General features: G+C 34.9%; 4 protein-coding genes across 17 annotated transcripts; 1 reads left to right on the forward strand and 3 right to left on the reverse strand.

Annotated features, from left to right (window-relative positions):
- Positions 1 to 396: 396 nt before the first annotated feature.
- Positions 397 to 2,341, reverse strand: LOC107946458 (probable transmembrane ascorbate ferrireductase 4). The gene is made up of 4 exons (XM_016880793.2): positions 1,877 to 2,341; positions 1,738 to 1,789; positions 1,469 to 1,665; positions 397 to 861 (listed from the first exon to the last, which is right to left on the reverse strand). Exons 1-4 carry the CDS (start codon positions 2,048 to 2,050, stop codon positions 535 to 537), a joined length of 750 nt encoding a protein of 249 aa, XP_016736282.1. The 5' UTR covers positions 2,051 to 2,341; the 3' UTR covers positions 397 to 534.
- Positions 2,342 to 4,739: 2,398 nt separating this feature from the next.
- On the forward strand, positions 4,740 to 6,561 carry LOC107947607 (clavaminate synthase-like protein At3g21360). The gene is made up of 3 exons (XM_016882202.2): positions 4,740 to 5,260; positions 5,683 to 5,936; positions 6,079 to 6,561. Exons 1-3 carry the CDS (start codon positions 4,895 to 4,897, stop codon positions 6,422 to 6,424), a joined length of 966 nt encoding a protein of 321 aa, XP_016737691.2. The 5' UTR covers positions 4,740 to 4,894; the 3' UTR covers positions 6,425 to 6,561.
- Positions 6,562 to 7,604: 1,043 nt separating this feature from the next.
- Positions 7,605 to 11,603, reverse strand: LOC107946459 (protein decapping 5). 2 transcript variants are annotated; one of them, XM_016880794.2, is made up of 8 exons: positions 11,334 to 11,603; positions 11,045 to 11,145; positions 10,813 to 10,884; positions 9,789 to 10,739; positions 8,725 to 8,796; positions 8,239 to 8,433; positions 8,037 to 8,147; positions 7,605 to 7,948 (listed from the first exon to the last, which is right to left on the reverse strand). In XM_016880794.2, exons 1-8 carry the CDS (start codon positions 11,482 to 11,484, stop codon positions 7,823 to 7,825), a joined length of 1,779 nt encoding a protein of 592 aa, XP_016736283.2. In that variant the 5' UTR covers positions 11,485 to 11,603; the 3' UTR covers positions 7,605 to 7,822. The 2 variants fall into 2 exon arrangements, with proteins under 2 accessions (XP_016736283.2, XP_016736284.2); XM_016880795.2 differs by lacking the exon at positions 8,725 to 8,796 and having other exon boundaries at positions 11,334 to 11,593.
- Positions 11,604 to 12,861: 1,258 nt separating this feature from the next.
- LOC107945254 (protein PSK SIMULATOR 1) lies at positions 12,862 to 19,197 on the reverse strand. Of its 13 annotated transcripts, none has more exons than XR_005921798.1 (10): positions 18,773 to 19,172; positions 18,386 to 18,573; positions 18,146 to 18,308; positions 17,745 to 17,944; positions 16,435 to 16,532; positions 16,142 to 16,211; positions 15,531 to 15,588; positions 15,136 to 15,250; positions 13,705 to 13,787; positions 12,862 to 13,026 (listed from the first exon to the last, which is right to left on the reverse strand). XR_005921798.1 is itself a non-coding variant. In XM_041107050.1 (7 exons), exons 3-7 carry the CDS (start codon positions 17,800 to 17,802, stop codon positions 15,235 to 15,237), a joined length of 300 nt encoding a protein of 99 aa, XP_040962984.1. In that variant the 5' UTR covers positions 17,803 to 17,944; positions 18,146 to 18,573; positions 18,667 to 19,170; the 3' UTR covers positions 14,600 to 15,234. The 13 variants fall into 13 exon arrangements, 2 of the variants coding, with proteins under 2 accessions (XP_040962984.1, XP_040962983.1); XR_005921794.1 differs by having other exon boundaries at positions 17,672 to 17,944; positions 18,667 to 19,171; XR_005921796.1 differs by having other exon boundaries at positions 15,136 to 15,588; positions 18,667 to 19,173.

Here is a 19,197-nt window from a genome sequence, read left to right on the forward strand (position 1 = left end):
CCAAACTAGTTGGGAATAATATCTTAATGCAATGTTATGAATGCTGTTGTAAATTTAAAATAGTTGGATTTCTAGAAATAAAAAATAAAGATGTTAAAATGATAAATTTTAAAGCATATGGATTAAATCTCAAATTCTATAGAAGTACAATGACTAATAACTTATTTTAACCAAATTTAAAACATTTATAATCTGGTTTAAATTTATATAAATTTTCAATTCTTTTACAACTTACCGATTGAAAAAAGTCAATTGGGTGTAGTTAATTTCATTCCAAAATAGGTTCAATTGGGTCTACTTGCATCAACAAGGCCTGTTGAGTGGAGAATGTTGTCATAAATCAACAAACCAAAGAAAGCATGGTGTTTTTATACCACTTGGCTCTTACTCTTTAAATTGACAGCAAAAGGCTTTTCCATTTAAGAAAACACAAATCATTCCTCTCCAAATCCCCACACTTTACATTATATACAATAAGTATAAGAAACAGTATAGGAATGACTTTTTATTTCTTTTGGATCTCTAATCATGTGATCAAGAGGACAAACACTTGGTATCTGAGGAATACATAAGTTTGGTTTGCAGAGCATGATATTTAGGCGAAACTGCCGTCAATATGACAATGCCACAGAGGAGAACCAACCCCAGACCTAGACTATTAACAATCATGGACTCCGGACAGTGTTTGGATGCAGTCCGCCTGCTTTGCAAGAATGTCAATTTCTCTAACAGCCCCGTTTCCGCTGTTGCCACTGCTAAGCCATAAGTGTAGAGACCAAGGAAGATATGCCACGGCAACACCTTTGCTCTTGTCGTCCGCACTTCACCTCGGTGCCAAAAGCTTAGAAAGCCCACCAACCACTGCATTCAAATACACAACCACACCATATAAAAAATTATATTTTCATGTAAACGAAAACTCCTAATCTCCTTGTCATTAGACTGAATTAACCAGCAAACCGAATATGTTGTCTTGCTCTGAATGTAATGAATATTTTGAGCATATGAGAGTATGACAATTGATCAGTCTTTTCTTTGAAAATTTTCGTGCTTAGGCAATAGTTAAATAAGTCCATTAAGGATGGCTCCAGGCCGTGCTTATGAGTTATGCCGTGTAAGGCTGGAATACATCATCTCAGCATAAATAATTGAAAAAGGCTAAAATACGTTTTTGAAACTTGCTAAGGGAGTCGTATAAATGGGGCCACAACCTCAAAAGAAAGCAACACAATATTAATGGGTGAATTGCAATAATTGCAGCTTTCAGCATTCCGTTATTTTTTAATATTACCCAGTGGATAAAAAAGAAAAAAGAAATGTGAATTGTGAATTGTGATTACAACTCAGTTTCCGGTAAGTTTAATTAACTTGCCCCTGGAATGTATTTATCAGTAAAGAAAAGTTAAGGGACCATTTTTGAAGAAAGAAATAGGAACAAAAAATTATTGAGGTGCTTGAAGAATAGAACCTGAGCTCCAAACAAGCTGACACAGATCAAACCCATCCAAGAATGCAGGCTGAAAAAATTAGCCACAATTCCATCTTGTCCATGGAACTTTGTCCAAACCCCAAAAACCCCACAACCTAAAGCCACCCCTTGAAGGCACAAATGCACAGATTTCTTCAAATTCCTTGAACCAGGCAACCATCTGTGTATCAATATAGCTGAAAAGAAAGAAGAACCTCTAATTGTTTGAAAAAAATAATAATCTATTTTCACTTCATTTTCTGATTTACCTTCCCCGCTTATGAGAATGAAGCCAATCACCATGAGCAAAGGATGGAGGACCTGTAAGCAACACAGATAACTTTCAAAGGCTGCAAAAGGAAATGTGAAGTAATTAAGTAGAGAATGGAGTGATAAATAAATACTCACTGCAAAGATGAGGTCTTCTTGGGAGGGTAAAGAAGAGTGAGGAAGGAAGCTAGACTTGAAAAGAAGAGCCCACGAGAGGACCAAAGCTGCCACTAGGATCCCTGATATTCTAGCAAATAAGAGAGGTGGAACCAAAGGTGGAGAAACTGCAGCCATGGGCTTGTTTAGAAACATGCAACTTCAGTTTGAGTAGAGCTGAGCTGATGAGTGAAGTGGCGAGAGGATAGCTACCGACACACACTCTCAGATCTAGCAGGCTGCAAAGAGTAAAGGACCAAAGACATGACACCTTTAACAATACTTTATATGGAAAGTTTTTATATTTTATTTACCGCCTTTGATAAGATCCCCTGTAATCCTCCTATGATAAACCAGTACAATGAAATTTATAAATGGATCAAACGATCAAAAAGGGAAAATGGACTATGAGCTGATAGTGGGGCAATGGCATTGCTACTGCATTATGACTGGAGCCCTGAACTACTATATCTATAATAACATCTTCATTATTGTTGGGCTCCTTTTTTGGACAGTTGCTGGGCTTCTTGATCTTGCATTCAAAATCCAATCCATATACATTTGACCTTCCTTACAAATTTAGGATCACTCCACTTCATTCAAGTTCAACTGTCAGAGAAGGATGGCTTAAAAGCCAGTTGAGCTCAAGTAGATGGCTCAGCAACTGCCTTCCCCAACAATAGTTTGTCTTTGTTAATACTGTTTGATGTTGTTACGTAAACTGTTAGTTTTTGTAATCTTGTATATATAATTTTTTTTTTTGTTACTCATAAAATTTCGTCTGGTTTGATACTGATGTTGACAAAGTGTGATTTGTTAATTTTAGATATTTAATATTACTGTCTAAAACTGTGGTCGAAAGTTAAAATATTTATTTTAGATATAATTTTGGTAATTAAAAAATCCATATGACAATTTCTATTAACTCGATAATACCAGTTACTATTAAATTAATTAACTAAAATGATATTTAAGTAATTCAATAACAACTGCTAATAATAACAAATACTATTAAATTATCCCCATGCATCAAACCAATTTAAACTATGCATAACTCATCACATATTCATTCTTAAACATCTTAAAGTATTATGCTAAATCATGGCTTGCTTAAAGATAATTAAAAACACAAAAATAGCACAGAGAAGGGACAATTTGTATTTTCACACCCCAAACTACAAAAGCTAAAACTCACAACACCACCTACCCAACTTTTCAGTTTGGCTCAAAAAAGTACTTTTAGTTCTAAAAGCATGTTGTTTGGGATTGCTTCTCAGGTGTAAAAGCGCTTCTCGCACCCTACATGCATTGTAATATCAACTGTTGTTTGATGTTATGGTTCTAAAATAAAATTAAAAGAAAAAAAAATCAAAAATAAGAGAATAATGTGCCAAGAATTATCTATAATCTCTTTATAACTTTGAAATAAGAGGATAATATGTTTCAATACACTCTTAACTCACGTCCTCTTGCACTAGTAACAATGCCGACATTAACTAAACTAAAACTCAATCGACTTTTTAATACGTCAATAATAATAAACTAATACTTCTAAGTGCATTTTTTTAATTTTATTTTCATCTATTTATAATATTTCGTTAACTATCTCAATAAGAAAAATATTGTATGAGCGTAGACCAGATGGTACTTCTCATTCAACCATGCAAGGTCCGGAAGTAGAGTTTCCTTGTGACATAATCACTTACCAATTATTATAAATTTCAAAATAGCCCATAAAAGAAATGACACGGCAATTAATGATAAACTAAAAAAGCCAATTTAATGGTCAAAGATGATTTCATCAGCGGTTGACAAAAAGTATGTCGATGGCGAACCGAAAGCTAGTCTAGCAATAGGCTCAGAAGCAGTCACTTCATAATCTTTTTATTCATAGTGATCTGCTGATATATGCTTTGATTTTTATCCCCTTTTTTACAAGCAATTCACAGCTGCAACCTCAGGGTCAGGGCTCAGAAAAGTGACAGGAAAAATAGATATATATGGTCTAATTCATAGACACGGCCTGGACTGGATTGACTATTTTGTTGAAACCTAATCTGCATTGATGTGAATTGGTGGGGGCAGGGACGGCATCTTCGAAACACTCAATATTTAGCATTTAGATATTCTATTTTGTTGTTTATCTAAATGGGATTTACAAATGGAGCACCCTGGTTGACACCCAAACGTCGAAACTTCAAGAATATAATATATATAATTAGTATAATTAATTATGCCTAGTTTAAGCTGCCTTGCCAACTTACTTTATTTTGATTTTATTTGCAACCAGTTTCCAAATTGTGGTTTATATTCTATCCAAAAAAAGAAGAAGCTGTGGCTTATATCAGTTGCAATGGTTGGCTACTGGCTTATGCATGCAAGCTTAAGATAATGCATAAGCATGAGAAAGGATATATATATATCACTTAGATTTAATTTGTGCTGTATATAAACTTGTCCCTTGAACTTTCCTCCAAGCTAAGATGCCTATGAAATGGCAAAAACGTCGATGATTTCTAAAATCTGGACAACATTTTGTGGCATTTTCGTTTATCCATCCAATCTGGGAGGCATCGAGAATATTATTCATTAACGAAACCTAGTGCCATGCGACCTCAAAACTCCAAAGAATCTACGATAGCTATCTATTAAAATAAACATATACATCTCTCATTATTTACACAAACTAACGAAAACCATGGAAGGCACTGGATCTTACGATGATAATCCGGTATGATCTTGTTGTCATCGATCTTACCTTACCTTGTATTTATATATTATATCTGAGCTTCCCACAACCCGAAAGACACAAGATGGATCTAAAGCGCACCTAATGATCTGTCGCATTCATTTAAACCTTGCCTAGTAAATTCCAATTGCGATGAATACTTATATCCTATCACAGTATCACTACTATTTAAACCTACCCTCGGTTCCACTGAGAGCATCAGCGTGACTCAGAACAACTAAATTAGAAACTTAAAGCAGCAAAGGGAAGATATGGAATTTTCTTGCAAGGATTTCAAGGTAGGGAAATGCCAAGGCCAAAAGCTGGTGGATGGTGAATCCATGCCACTGGTTCTGCAACCCCCCGAGGCAGACAAGGCTGATATGGAGTCGCTTCTGTTGGCTTTGAAGACAAACAAGGATTGGTTTGAGCAATTGATCATGAAAAACAGTGCTGTCCTCCTCCGGGGTTTTGATGTCAAGAATGCACAAGATTTCAATGACATCGTTGAAGCCTTTGGTTGGGATGATATTCGTTATGTCGGACCAGCACCTCGGACGCATGTGCATAAACGTGTCTGGACAGCTAACGAAGGACCTCTCTCTGAGTTCATATATTACCATCATGAAATGGTTCTGGTATGTCCCTACTCGCTACTATAATTTCTTCTGGAAACAAAGACATAACTCCATGCTTTTACAAAATGCAACCCAAATTACGGAATCAATTACTTATTTAGCTTTTTCTTAGTTTTTAATCAACTTCAATAAATATATTAATGTTTGGAAGGCTGCATATGGAGCTGTAAAATTGGCCATGATTATGATTGATTTACACAAAAAGGAACGGCAGAACAAATCAAACATAAAATTTGATCCTACTGCGGTCTCGAATTTGATAATCTTTGTCTATAGCTGACAATTTTGATGATGCAGTGAAGCTAAAACATATAAGATAATATCCTTCACTTTAAAAGTTGACACATATGGCTTCTCCTTAGGTCACGAATCAGCTATGAAATTGGTGTTTAACTAGATCTTACAATGCCATTGTTCACCAGATAAAGGAATCTCCGAAGACATTACTACTATTCTGCGAGGTGCCACCACCGGAAGGTGGAGAGACGCCCTTTGTTCCTAGCTTTCGAGTAACAGAGCGGATGCTAGAGGAATTCCCAGAAGCTGTGGAGGAAATGGATGCCAAGGGGTTACAATACTCATTTACAGCCCTCAGCAAGAACGATACATCATCAATGAGGGGCAGAGGCTGGGAAGATACTTTTGGAACATCGGACCGTGAAGAGGCCGAGAGAAGGTTCGAATTTGATTGAACATTTAGTATTCAATATTTATTAAAAATTTAAAATTGAAGCACATATACATATATGCTTATGAGCATTAATTCTGAGATAGACTCTGAGCCTCTAAACACAGCCAAAGATGCAAAAATGTTACAGGGCCAAAGCGCTGGGAATGGACTTGGAGTGGCTACCTAATGGGGGAGTGAAGGCTGTATTGGGACCTCGATCTCTAACTAGGGTGTTCGATGGAAGGAAGGGGAGGAGAATGTGGTTTAACACTGTAGTCGGTATGCATGGAAAAGAGATAAGCTCAGCTAGCATGGCGGATGGAACAGAGATTCCAGAGAATGTAGTTAAGAGATGTGGAGAGATCATAGAAGAAGAAAGCATTCAATTCAAGTGGGAGAAGGGTGATGTTGCCATCTTTGACAACATGGCTTTGCTGCATGGACGGAGGCCTTCTAAGCCCCCCAGAAGAGTCCTTGTTGCCACTTGCAAGTAGGCTTCCCCTTGCCTCAACTTTATCCATCCAAACACATCATCTTATACCAACACTTTTTAATTTAAAAGCTTTGCTTCGTTTCGACATCAGTCATCAGTCCTATTTGGAATAAGAAAGCATTTGTATCTTGAAATGTTTCTTTAAAATATAATGAAATAATAAAAACAAACTTTGTAAACCTTTTTTCCCTTTTTGGATATTTTCATTATAGCATAAAGATCTATATAGTTAAATTAATACCTTTTATATCTACTTATATATGCATGGAAAGTTCAAAAATCTATCATTATTTGTTCAAGAAATATGTAAGCTGGAGGAGCCCTTCTCCCGGATGGTACAAGTTGAAAACTAATGGCATGCGTAAATCAACTACAGGTATAATCACTTGTGGAGGAGTTATACGATATTGGAATGGGAAATGAATTTTTGGATTTTCCAAATTCATTGGTTCCTGTTCGGCATTGGAAGCGAAACTTCGAGGTGGTGTTGAAGACTTTCGACTTGCCTGGTGGAATGGACAAAGAAGAGTTGCTCTTGAATTGATAATATTGATGGTGTTAATATGTTGACCAAGAGTGCTAAGATTGGAGAGTATAACTTCGGTTGGAAAGCTCGTACATAAAGAAAGAATGAGAGGTGATTATACAATACGTCTACAGAGAAGGCAATAAGCTTACTGATGGTTTAGCTTCGGTGGTGGCCTGGGGTCAACCATTGCAATGTCTCCACCTGATGGGTTTTTGATTTACTATATACTAACAGTCATGATGTAACTCCAAGAATAGTGTCAGATTAATGTTTGTTTTATTTTCTCTTTGATAAAAAAAATTGGAACTTAAAAGAAAAGCAAGAAGGGTCGGGTATTGATGATTTCCGAAGCTCCTGAGTAGCCCTGTAACCAATATGGTCATAGTTATTCCACCAGACTTCACATTCCAACTTGAATTTTAACAATTTATACGAATATGATGACTCGATTAGATAATGGCCAACTCCAGCATGCAATGCACGCATTGCTTATAGTGGAAGTACCTGAATGATGGGGCGTTAAGATGCACCGACCCCGACATGCATATAACAAATCAATCACAATATCTAAGTCATGCTAAGTGGAAAACAATAGCGTATTAATAAGATTAGATCCAACGACGTTACGGACAGCAAGAAATTAAATAGAACATAGTAAAAATATTGCCTACTTTTTTTTATTTCTGGAGAAATAAGAAAGAGAACAAATTCCGAGCATAGCCCTATTTAAATCCGATGTTTGCCAGGCCGGATGGTTTTGACTGTGCATTGTAACATTTCAAATAAAAGAGAACAATTTCACATGGCCCGCTAACAGCCGTAAAGATTTTCAAACATCAAGCACAACTATGGAGCATGCAAATGCATGTCTTACCCACGACCCCTCCCCACATATCCATACCCTCTTCCATAATACCCACCACGAAAACGACCACCACGTCCACGTCCACGTCCACGCCCACGTCCACCTCGATGTCTTGAAAAATCACCAAAAGTCTGCACCACCAAAACCACAACAATATCAAAAAGGGTCCACATATTTCAGAGAGTTAATAGGAAGAATAAACAAGCAATGCATCATCACCTCTGTGTCTAACTTCATTTGCTCAGAGAATCTCGGCCTTCCGTTTTGCAAGTCACTATCAAGTGCATTGCAGGAGAGAGTATCAAAAAAGTCATCCTTATTGTAAACAGGCTGTACAACACCACCAGACTGATAGAGTGAGTACAGAACCTTTAAGGTAATCAAATTATTACATGAGTTAAATATAAGGTGGCAAGATAACCTTCGTTTGAATCTTAGATATTTCAGCATCATCTTCATCTTGAGAACCATATTCTTCAACGGCATCTGCTTCTTTATCCTTAGTATGAGATTTGCTACTGTTACCAAGATGACCCCATACTTCATCTTTCTTGAATTTCTCATTCATTGCCACAAAATCAAAGTCTTCAGTAAATTTTGTCACTGGACGTGAACTCTACCAATAAGAGTTTTCCATAATATACAGTCAGTCTTGATGAATAACTATAACCAACAATAAAATGCATTCAAAATTTTATTTATGAAACTTAATAAGCCAAGAATTAATCTCTAAAACATCTACAAACTAACCCAAATAGTCAATTCCACCCAATAATTACAGGCTAAAATGAAATGGTTTAGCCTATAATCACATAGCTTCAACAAGACAACAACAATATTCAGCTTGCTGCATCTTTTCAAATTTGAGAAAATTCAACTTTAGACTACAAATGTAAACGAAGTTTACCCCAGTTCCTCTTCCTCTTCCTCTTTCATATCCTCTATAACCATAGCGAGGTTGAAAGGAAGCTCCATTTGGCTAGTGGGAAAAAATTGAAACACTTGTCAGGCTCCTTCCAACATTCAGTTAAGCAAATTATTGCAAATGAAAGTCATATGAACTTAATACTCATGAAAGGTTTTTTTATCAAATATCGTATAAAGCAACAAAGCAAATTCTACACTACAATAAACAACACAACAAACCTAAAAATGTATATCTCATGCTCATCATGATTTTTTCTCGTTTGGGGCAGGCACTACTTGGGTAAAAGAAGAGAAGAAAACAAGTAAAATAATTGCCGTTATGCATTAAAAGTGCCCACCTTGCGTGTACTAACTACTCATAATCTACAAAAAGATCCTTACAAAAGGAGACACATACTTTCACAAATGCAACCACGAGGCTAACCCTTCAAATGGACCCAGATAATCACAGATTCTAAGAATCCATACTTGGTTTAACTTTCCATATCAGTTCTAATTTCCCATTTTGCAATTCATAATCACATTAATACCTTCTCAAGCAGCCTACAGTCAACAACCCAAGGAAAAGAAAACTATTGAAAATATGTACCACTAGTACATGGCAACAAAAATTTGGAAATTTCAAACTCAAAATCCTGTGAAACAAAAATCAAAACACCAGGAGCACTTTCTGTACGGTAAGTACAGCATCATAAAGAAGTAGCTTCAGGAGAAAATTTCTTAATATGGTAAAAAAGGAACAGCATTTGCAAATGTTAACATCCGCACTATTCTTATCACTTCACTGCAACCAAAGTTGTCAAAGCCAGATGCAGAATATTAATGTCAAAACAGTTTATTAGACATCAGTGTGCAATGCACTCTGGGCACTAGAACCTTGCATCACACAAGGCACAAAGGGTGTAAAGTTTGGTCAAAGCAAATGTGCTAATTTCTAAAAGATAACTAGCTTAAGAATTTGTTTCGTAGCATTAGGCAATGTGTCCCCGACAATCAATGTTTATTTAATTTTGAGCTTTATTTAAAATAGAAGCATCAAAGTACCTTTGGGGCAACATGTGAAGAAACAGGTAATGGCAATAATGGAGGCTGAGCTTCTGAGACAACAGGTACTGATGGTTCAGGCGATAATGATGAGGACACTTGAACCACTTCCACATCTTTATGTGCAGTTGCTGCAGGCTGAGATGAAGGAACAACAGTAGATCCTGACTGCAAGAGCTGACCAGGGGTTACCAATGATGGTGTAGATGTTTCCACATGAATAGAATTTGAAACCCCGATGACAGAGGATGCAACCTCAGAAGCACTTTGATATGGCAAAGTAGGAATTTCACTTCGTTTGTTGGCAATTGGTGGTGCAATGGAATGTAATTCTGGACTAGAACTCGTCAAAGGAGCAAGTGCGGGCGAGCTGGCACTGAGTGTAGCTGGAGGAGGTGCGGGACTTGGAGCTTTGTTAGGCAAGGAAGCAGACAAGGTTTCTGATGCCAGCGTAGCAGAGGGTGCAGGAGGCAGAGAAGATGAAGTGGCGAATGATAAAGAAGAAGATGTTAACATGTGGGAACTCGTACTGGCAGGAAGTAAAGAAGGAGGAATTTCAGGCAAGCTTGAACTATGTAAGTTAGCAGAGCCAGCAGGCAAAGAAGCATTAAAATTAGGATATTGCATTGGTTGCGGCATTGAAGGAGGCACTGACAGTCCTGGTGATGGCCGAAGCAAAGTTTGCTGGTGCAAATGTGGAAGCGCATTTGGGGGGGCATAGTATCCTTGCCAATACATGGGCATAGCAAGCCCACTACCATTAGCAGTTGGAGGTTGAGGTGATGCACCCCATGACCCTATGTTCCCACCAGGTTGATATAGAGGTAGTGCTGCTTGAAAATTAAACCCCGCTAATCCCATTTGAGTGTTGTGTGAAGTAAGATCAGTCAAAGGTCCACTAGCAGCAGATGGCATGCTTGTAGTTGTTGAAACTGAGTGTGGAAAGTGAGACTGCAAGGATATGAAAAGCTTCAGGATTTGATATGTCAAACTTTGAATCAATATTTCATTTTTTATTCTTAACCTGGATAATTGCAGGATCATTGTTTATGGGCGGGGTAGGCTGTGTAGGTGGTGAAGATTTAACCTGTAAATCCTGCAAAAACCAAGGAAAAAGAAATTTCACTAGTTAGTAAATATATTAACATCACGATATACTCGATTACCGTGCAAGTGAAGAAACCCAGTAACAAATCTCAGCACTGAGCACATTAAGTTCGGGGGGAATAAAATCTAGTAAGCATAAAAATGAATACCTTAATGTCACTCCCACGGAACAATATGTATTCATAAACTTTGTCACTCGGGGGTACTTGCGGACCATCCTTTTTCCTTCCTTCAGTTCCAAATGATCGTACTGCCCGTACCGAGAAAAAAAAAAAAGAACGGTAAATAGTAGCACTTGGAAGGGATGAACGATGCTAAATTGCTGAATTTAATTTTAAGGGTAAAACATGCAAATCAGGTCCTAGAAAAAGCGAAGTCTATGTTGTATGATGAAAACAAAAATAGGAGAGAAAGTAAAGAAAAGAGAACAGGAATTACCGTTTCTTAATCCAATACTGGACTCGTCCGGGTTGATGTTGTAAAGAACGCCCTCGTATCTGATCTCACTCTTGGAAGTCAAGCTTATTAAGCTCCCTATGTAGGAATCAGCCGTTGAAGCCGATTTCGAACTTGAATTCTCCGCCGCCATTACCCGATCTCTTCTTTCTTCGGAAAGAGAGGGATCAGGGATTTCTTAGGTTTTTAGATTGTGAAACGGACGACCCCTTCCTTTTCTTTCTTTCTCATCATAATAAATATCATCATCTTATTATTATTATAATTTTATTATTATTTAACAAATTATAAATATCATAATAAATATCATCATCTTATTATTTTATTATTTTATTATTACTATATTTTACAATACTCTCTAAAAATATTTTATATTAAAAATATATTTAACAATTTTTTTATGGATGGAGCATAACAGATTTTTATTTGAATTTGTTTATTTTGTCTTTTTATTTGAATTTGTTTACTTTGTGTTTGATTACTAAATAATATTTTTTAGTTATTTTAACTGGAATGTTATATAAAAGTGTTAAGAAAAATATTTTTACAATAATACTAATTATATTTTAAAATAAAAGTATTTTAGTAATTTTATAATTGAGTTAGTGTCAAATTGATTCATGACATCAACTGAATAAGGTGTGTTGATGTCATGAGTCAATCGAGTACCAATTCGATTAGTAAAATTATAAAAATATTCTTTCGTAATTAAATTAAGTTATATTATTTAATTGTACTTTAGTTGCTTTTATTGAAAAAATATTAAAATATGCATATTATCATAAGCGAATCTAAGGGGTTGGCAGGGGCCCCGGCCCCACTAAAATAAAAAATTTTTCATGTAAGCCCTTTATAATTTATAAAATTTTAAATTAATAATGGTAAAATTGCACTTTGACTCCCAAAAATAATAAAAAAAAATTATTTAATCATCTAAAAAATATAAATACATAGGCTATTATTAATATGGCGAAATTACATTTTTACTATCGTAAAAATATATAATTTAATTTCACCCCCTCAAAAAAAAAACTTGACTTCACCCTTACTCCTAAGTCGTATTTCTGGATTTGTCACTACATATAATGGGATTTGAACCGATATTAAATGCATTAATAATGTAACACCCCCTACCCGTATTCGTCGCCAGAATAGAGTACGAGGCATTGCCGAAGTTTACCTAATTAATTTTTTCCCGTTATTACAAGTTAATTACTATTCATTTATTGAAACATGTCATGACGTCCTTTAGATAGGTGTCCAAATCCCAAAACATATTTTGGGTCCAAACCGAGATTTAATCAAAACCATAGGGAATTTTTCGCAAAGTCCCTAATTTTTATTTTTATTTTTATTTAAAAAAACTCAATATAATCCCTTTATAAATATTCAACCTTCCCTGCAATTTTTAAAAACGAAGATCAATCCCAAACCAACCAATCTATTTCAATTAATTTGATACCAAATCATACTTCAATTATAATTATACTATTTAGCATATTCATCTCACTTTACTTTAATACATATTCATTAAACAAGTTTTAATATTTATATTATCATCAAACTATATACATGCCATATAAATCAAAAAGGAAGTTTACAAAAGCTACGAGGGATAATCTGGATACTGTGATCCTCAGTGTTGATCCGATCCTCCGTATATTTTCATGTCAATCTATAAGAGACATTAAATACACTCAAGTAAGCTTATAGAAACTTAGTAAGTTCATAGGCATAAAACATAAATCTTACCAAACATTCATACACTTATACATTATACACCATTACTAAGTTTACCTATCAACCACAATCACTGGTGAGTCCTTTGGTATAAACTCACTACTACTTATCTTTTTACTATAATTCTTTTGGGCCTATTTGTCACTTACCATCCTCAATTAAAATTAGGGAATGGTTACGGAAAATTGACTACTTCACTTCCACTTTGCCATAGTATAACTATGGTCTTATGTATGATCACTTATCACTTGTCCCTGATCAGATAAGTGTAGCAAAGCTACCACTTATCACTTGCCACTTGTCACTGATCAGATAAGTGTAGCTGAAGCTACCACTTATCACTTGTCACTTGTCACTGATCAGATAAGTGTAGCTGAAGCTATCACTTATCACTTGCCACTTGTCACTGATCAGATAAGTGTAGCTGAAGCTACTACTTATCACTTGTCACTGATCAGAAATACTCAAATCCGACGTTCCGCTCAATTTGATCATTTATTTAGTTTTCGCAATTTTATTTTATTCTCATTTCAACAATAAATATATTTCATCATACATTATATAATTCATGAAATTAACATTTAATCATTAAATTTCAGCCATATGAACTTACCTGGGTCGATTTGTAGAATTTGTAAAAGTTCAGGGACTAATCAGCTACTTTTTCTTTTCCTCAGCTTGCTTCGGGTTCTCGATCTATCATTGTAAAATCATTCACTTATCAGTATTGATTTCACATTCACTCTATTTTACATCCTTAATGTTTATAATCCGCTTATAAGTAACATTATCTATAATTTCACTATTTACTCACTACACCAAAACAGGCTTTTAGCGACGCTTTTTAGGCCTTTAGCGGCGTTTTGAGAAGCGCTGCAAAAACGTCTCTAATGACAGCGTCACTAACTTTAGCGGCGTTTTTTGAAATAAACGCCGCTAAAGGTCAGGGTCTTTAGCGGCATTTTTGGAAAAGCGCCGCTAAAGACCATGACCTATAGCAACACTTCTCTAACAAACGCCGCTAAAGACATTGAGCTTTAGCGGCACTTTTCCCACAAACGCCGCCATAGCTCATGAGCTTTAGCAACGCTTTTTCCACAAACGTCGCTATAGCTCTATACCTTTAGCGACGCTTTTCTCACAAATGCCGCTATAACTCAATAGCGGCGCTTCTCACAAAAACGCCACTAAAAATATAACATTTAAAAAAATTATTTTAATCAAATAATATTTATTTTTATGATAAATATTATATTATGTTTTATTTTTAAAATTTAAACTTTAAATATACTTTAAGGATAAAAAATATTATTTAAATTAAATTTTCTATGAAAATTTTAACTTTAAAACTAAATATAAAAATTAATGAATTTAGTTTTAGAATTTAAAATAATAAATTAATAACACAATTAAAATCCAAAAGTTAAAAAAGTTGTCGTAAATATTAAAGTAAAAAAAAATTTAGAATCAAAACTAAAATAAATAATACATATGAGAAATAGACTGACTAGTTGAACTTGCCAATAACTATACACATTGAAAGGTAATAAAAAATACAATACATTTTCTTAATCAAGTAAATCTTGGTAATAAAAAATACAATGCAAACTACATCTGCTACATTCCTGGTTATCCAATCTTCATATACCCTTCAGAATTGGGAAAATAATTATAGTGCATTAAAACAAAAATTGATATTGACAAGTTAAATATGAATGGGAAATAACATGAATGCAAAAATTAATACTCGAGGAAATTGACAACTTAGCTATCTCAACCATGGAAATGAATTAGATATTGAATAAGAGAGATTACAGCAATGAAACCAATGAATTCCTAGTTTACATATGTATGTGCCACTGGACTTGTTAAGTGAAGAATGAGAACCAAATTTTTTTCAATGACTACAGGACATAAAGACCAAAAGCATCAAAAGTTTCCAAACATGAAACAACTAATCTATTAAGCAAGTCAGAAAATCAACGACCTTATTGTTTTAGCTAATAGTGGAACAAAGAGACAATTGAGATCAATTGAGACTAACCTCGGCTGAGATGCAGAAGTTTCACGACAATCAGAAAAGATCACCTTGATATACTTATAATCTTCGCACCATAAATAATCAAAGTAATAATCATCGATATTATTCACCTTGTTGCCTGACCTCACATAATAATCAAAATAAATTTTAAAACAGCTCAGAAATTTTAAATAGATTACATCAACATATATTGAGCATAGCAACCTTCTAAAGAGAAAATCAAACAAATCAACTAAACGAACATAGAAAAATTGATGCTTCAAACCAAAACACCAGAATTTAATAGACATTAGCATTAGGCTGCAAATCTATCAGGTAAAGACATTAGCACAATTTAATAGAACTTTAATCTAAAAAGTAAGTACATAAATATTCTCTAGTCTTATTTCATAATATACCCAAATATAACACCATTCCAAAGCATAATGTTGTTATCTTGAGGTGCACCACTAATTCCTGCACAAAATAAATGATAAAAAAGGCCACAGTTCTTTAGCATAAACAGCAAACAAATTAGATGAAATACAAGAATGCTTAGATGGCAAATTACAGAGACTATAGCACATTTATTTATTTAATCTCACAAATAATTTTATTTAACCGATGGATTTGAAAGGTAATTTTTTCGGGGGAAATAGTTAGTACAATTTTAAACTTGAAATTAGTACAATTTTAAACTGGGGGAAATACAAGAATGCTTAGACCTAACATAAAGAATAGTTAGTACAATTTTAAACTTGAAATTAGAAAGATGAATAAAAACTCCTGTAAAAAATAAGACCTCTTCAAAATAAGCAAATATTTTTCCTTCTCTTTGCTAAAATAAGTCATGGGAATGGTTAAATATTACCAATTGAATTAGTTTATTGCTAACTTATATACTAAAACATGCATAAAAAATAATACTCCCACCAAATGTAGCATAAATATTTTAATTTTATCTTCATAACTTCCTTGATAAAATAATTCCATTTCCAAATGATTTGAGTTTGATGATTTAAATTCTTACCAGCAGCACCAAATACCTCGTGAATCTCCAAGTGCAAGAAATGAACGATATCTACAAGCTTCTCCATGACCTATGAATACAAGGCATAAAACTTCTACTGATATATATCAACTAACTTCAAAATCAAGCAGCAAAAGACACTTGTAACATTATGTGCAAAAGCTCGCATACCTTTAGACTTGGAGTTCACCGCAAAAGATAAAAAGAACACCACATTTTTTTTTGAAGTTCATCATAAGTATATGAAAAATGATATAACAAAAAAAAATTCATAGAGCTTTACTAGTTAGTACCTCTTCCAAAATTCTAGACCAAAGAGATTTTTTCTTCAAATTTTTCACATGCTTATTTTGACTCTTTAACTCTGCTCTCAATATTGCAAGGTTGTCTCCTACATGACAAAATCAAAACAATCTCAATAGGAAGGGCTTAGATGACATCAACTATATTACATATAAATTCAAAGGAAACAACAATCGGATACACAGAAAACTTCACAGCAACTTTGCAAACAAAACCAATATTTAATATTTCTAAGTGTTTTCCCCTCAATATGAACAGGAATATAGATATTTAGCTGAAGGGAGCTGCTCACATCTTGTGCAAACTTCATGGGCAATGACGGGTCTGATTCATGGAGGACAGGTAGGGTTATGGGAAATAAATTATGCTGATATTAGTGGTTAAAGAAACATGATACCAACCCTTAAACATAAGAAATTCAAAGCAAACCTCAATTCCTGCTCTGTATGTTTCTTTCTAACTAGGCTGATGTCGATCCGGAACCTTTACATAAAGCAGCAAGACTACTGATTAACTCACAAATGGAAAGTGGTGAATTTCCTCAACAGGTATCTCAGACATAAATCAGATCCTTCTAGCAAATTAATGCATCCATTGCCAAAAGATTTGGCGTCCTTTCTTATCTAAATGATCAATATCTAAATCGAACATTAATTAATAGTACTTTTCCCTAAACTACAATATTGGTTTTCACAGGAACTTACAGGGATCTGTTTGAGGACTTGTATGATACATTATGCTGCATATAGAAATATATTCCCATTATGGGCTCTAGGCGAATATCGAAGGTATGTGCTCTTGCCTTCATAAGCGATATAGGTTCTCACAGGATCTAGGAATTATCAGTACCGTTAATTGATGCTTACTTAGTATTTTTTCTCTAATCAAATCAAAAAGTTTTCAGCCCTTTCGGTGTTGTATATATGATTCCTCCAATAAACTTGTAAACATTATGCTGATCTCAGTAACTCGGGCTTATTTAAGGGGTATAAGAAAGAAACAAAGTGAGCAGATATTGTAAAAGGAAATACCATATTCAAGGTGTAAAACTCGCAGACAAATGAAAATATATGCATGGTTCAATTGACTTGTTTTCAGCTTTTACTCTTGATGACTCCTTTGATACGGATTATAAATCCACAACATAGATTTAATTCCAAGTTACAGTTCATTACTACCAAAACAACAATGAATTCAATCCTATTGCATGAGAACTCAAAAATTGACCCGGAATTATGGTAGAAATTTGATTCGACAACATGACTCATCCTCATGAATCTGCCATATTGTTATCAGACACCTTTGCTATTGCCAGACTGGATTGGTTTCCATCTCTCTGGACTTCGTGCAACCAGCATATTCTCAATCTGCTTTTGCAACTCTGCTCTTCTTTGGTGATTTGAAGCTAAGGTTTTTGTTAAACTCTATTTCATAGCCAACAGTTCAGCCCTTTTCATCTCTGCCTCAGCTATCTCAGAACTACTCTATAACCATTGTTGCCTGAAAGTTCCATAAAAGTTAACTTCAGCTGCAAGAAACATCGGTTAAAATTGACAAATTCCATGAAACCAAGATAGGAGATCGAATGTATACATTGCTCAATTTGATCAATTAAAAATGAGATTATATTTGTAACTTCAACAAACTTCTTAGTAGTTCAAATTTAAGATTCTTAATTTGAAAGTCTCAAATTCAATTTACCTCGTTTACACTGTTCCTCAATTCTTGCATTCGAGTTCGAGTTTCCGTCAAAAACCTCTTTACATTCTCTCCAAACTCGTTCATTTCTGAAATTTTCAATTCGTAAAACGTATCTCTCTCCTTCTCCACCTCTTCAAGCTCCTCAATCTCACTTTTCACAGCCCTAAGTTTCAACGCAATGCATTTCAGTTCAAAATTTAAACTATAAATCTACACCGCTAAACACATAAAAAAATTTACTTCAATTTTTGAGAACTAGAATCATATTTGGTGTCGAGATTTTCGATATCAGATTTGAGAGCAGAGATTCTAAAGTTTTGTGATGCGATCTTTTGATCAAGAAACAAGCAACTTCGTTCCATGGAACCAATACGAGCCAGCTTCGATTCTAAAACCTGAGATTTGTGCGCTTGCAGCTCTTTCTCCGCCTGTGTATTAACAAGAAGAGACACAAAATTACGACTTTCTGGCTTTGATTTTACCGGGAACCAGACAAAAAAAAAGTGAAGTTTAGATTTTACCAAGAGGAGCATTAGACGTTGGTTTCTAGAATGTTCCATGTGTTCTAGTCTTTCTCGAAACGCAGAGGAAATATTGTATTCATCAAAAGGAAAAATTATATACTACCTGCTGTTGAAGATCTGGAACAAAATCCGACTTAGCATCTCTTATCAGACATTTTCAAAGAGGGTACAGACTACTGATATTTTCAAAGAAGAGGGCCCATTGAAAGGCTCGCTTGATGTTATCAAAGTCCTAGTGAGCGGGAAGACCAGAGGATTGATACCCAGAAGACAAAACCAGGATATCAACAAACCCTTCTACCAGTTTCATCATTTCTTCCAGCGATATGTCTGGGTGATTCCATCCCATCTTCTGGTTTTCTTCCTTGAAGTCTGTTGTTGGAAATGGGAAATTTGGGGGATTTCAGCTGAAGAAAAACAAACTTTATTTGGGGGATTTAGGGCGCACGACTGAGATGAGAAGAAGAGGGAGTAATGAGCGGGTAACCAAAATTTCTTTTTGGAAGTGAGCGGGATTTTGATTACCTT

This window comes from Gossypium hirsutum, chromosome D12, assembly GCF_007990345.1.
Source record: "Gossypium hirsutum isolate 1008001.06 chromosome D12, Gossypium_hirsutum_v2.1, whole genome shotgun sequence".
NCBI classification, from domain to species: domain Eukaryota; kingdom Viridiplantae; phylum Streptophyta; class Magnoliopsida; order Malvales; family Malvaceae; genus Gossypium; species Gossypium hirsutum.

What these genes read in the sequence shown, in the direction of transcription:
- LOC107947607 (XM_016882202.2), top strand. Translation starts at nt 4,895, where the DNA reads ATGGAATTTTCTTGCAAGGATTTCAAGGTAGGGAAATGCCAAGGCCAA. An exon ending in ACCATCATGAAATGGTTCTG is followed by an intron (nt 5,261 to 5,682) that starts GTATGTCCCTAC and finishes ATTGTTCACCAG; the next exon opens with ATAAAGGAATCTCCGAAGAC. An exon ending in CGTGAAGAGGCCGAGAGAAG is followed by an intron (nt 5,937 to 6,078) that starts GTTCGAATTTGA and finishes AAAATGTTACAG; the next exon opens with GGCCAAAGCGCTGGGAATGG.
- LOC107945254 (XM_041107049.1), bottom strand. Translation starts at nt 18,705, where the DNA reads ATGGAACATTCTAGAAACCAACGTCTAATGCTCCTCTTG. An exon ending in TCTAGTTCTCAAAAATTGAA is followed by an intron (nt 18,309 to 18,385) that starts GTAAATTTTTTT and finishes GTTGAAACTTAG; the next exon opens with GGCTGTGAAAAGTGAGATTG. An exon ending in TGAGGAACAGTGTAAACGAG is followed by an intron (nt 17,945 to 18,145) that starts GTAAATTGAATT and finishes TGGAACTTTCAG; the next exon opens with GCAACAATGGTTATAGAGTA.
- LOC107946459 (XM_016880794.2), bottom strand. Translation starts at nt 11,484, where the DNA reads ATGGCGGCGGAGAATTCAAGTTCGAAATCGGCTTCAACGGCTGATTCC. An exon ending in CAGTATTGGATTAAGAAACG is followed by an intron (nt 11,146 to 11,333) that starts GTAATTCCTGTT and finishes CGGTACGGGCAG; the next exon opens with TACGATCATTTGGAACTGAA. An exon ending in GAAGAGGAAGAGGAACTGGG is followed by an intron (nt 8,434 to 8,724) that starts GTAAACTTCGTT and finishes TCTTATTGGTAG; the next exon opens with AGTTCACGTCCAGTGACAAA.
- LOC107946458 (XM_016880793.2), bottom strand. Translation starts at nt 2,050, where the DNA reads ATGTTTCTAAACAAGCCCATGGCTGCAGTTTCTCCACCTTTGGTTCCA. An exon ending in CATTCTCATAAGCGGGGAAG is followed by an intron (nt 1,666 to 1,737) that starts GTAAATCAGAAA and finishes CTTTCTTTTCAG; the next exon opens with CTATATTGATACACAGATGG. An exon ending in TCAGCTTGTTTGGAGCTCAG is followed by an intron (nt 862 to 1,468) that starts GTTCTATTCTTC and finishes ATTTGAATGCAG; the next exon opens with TGGTTGGTGGGCTTTCTAAG.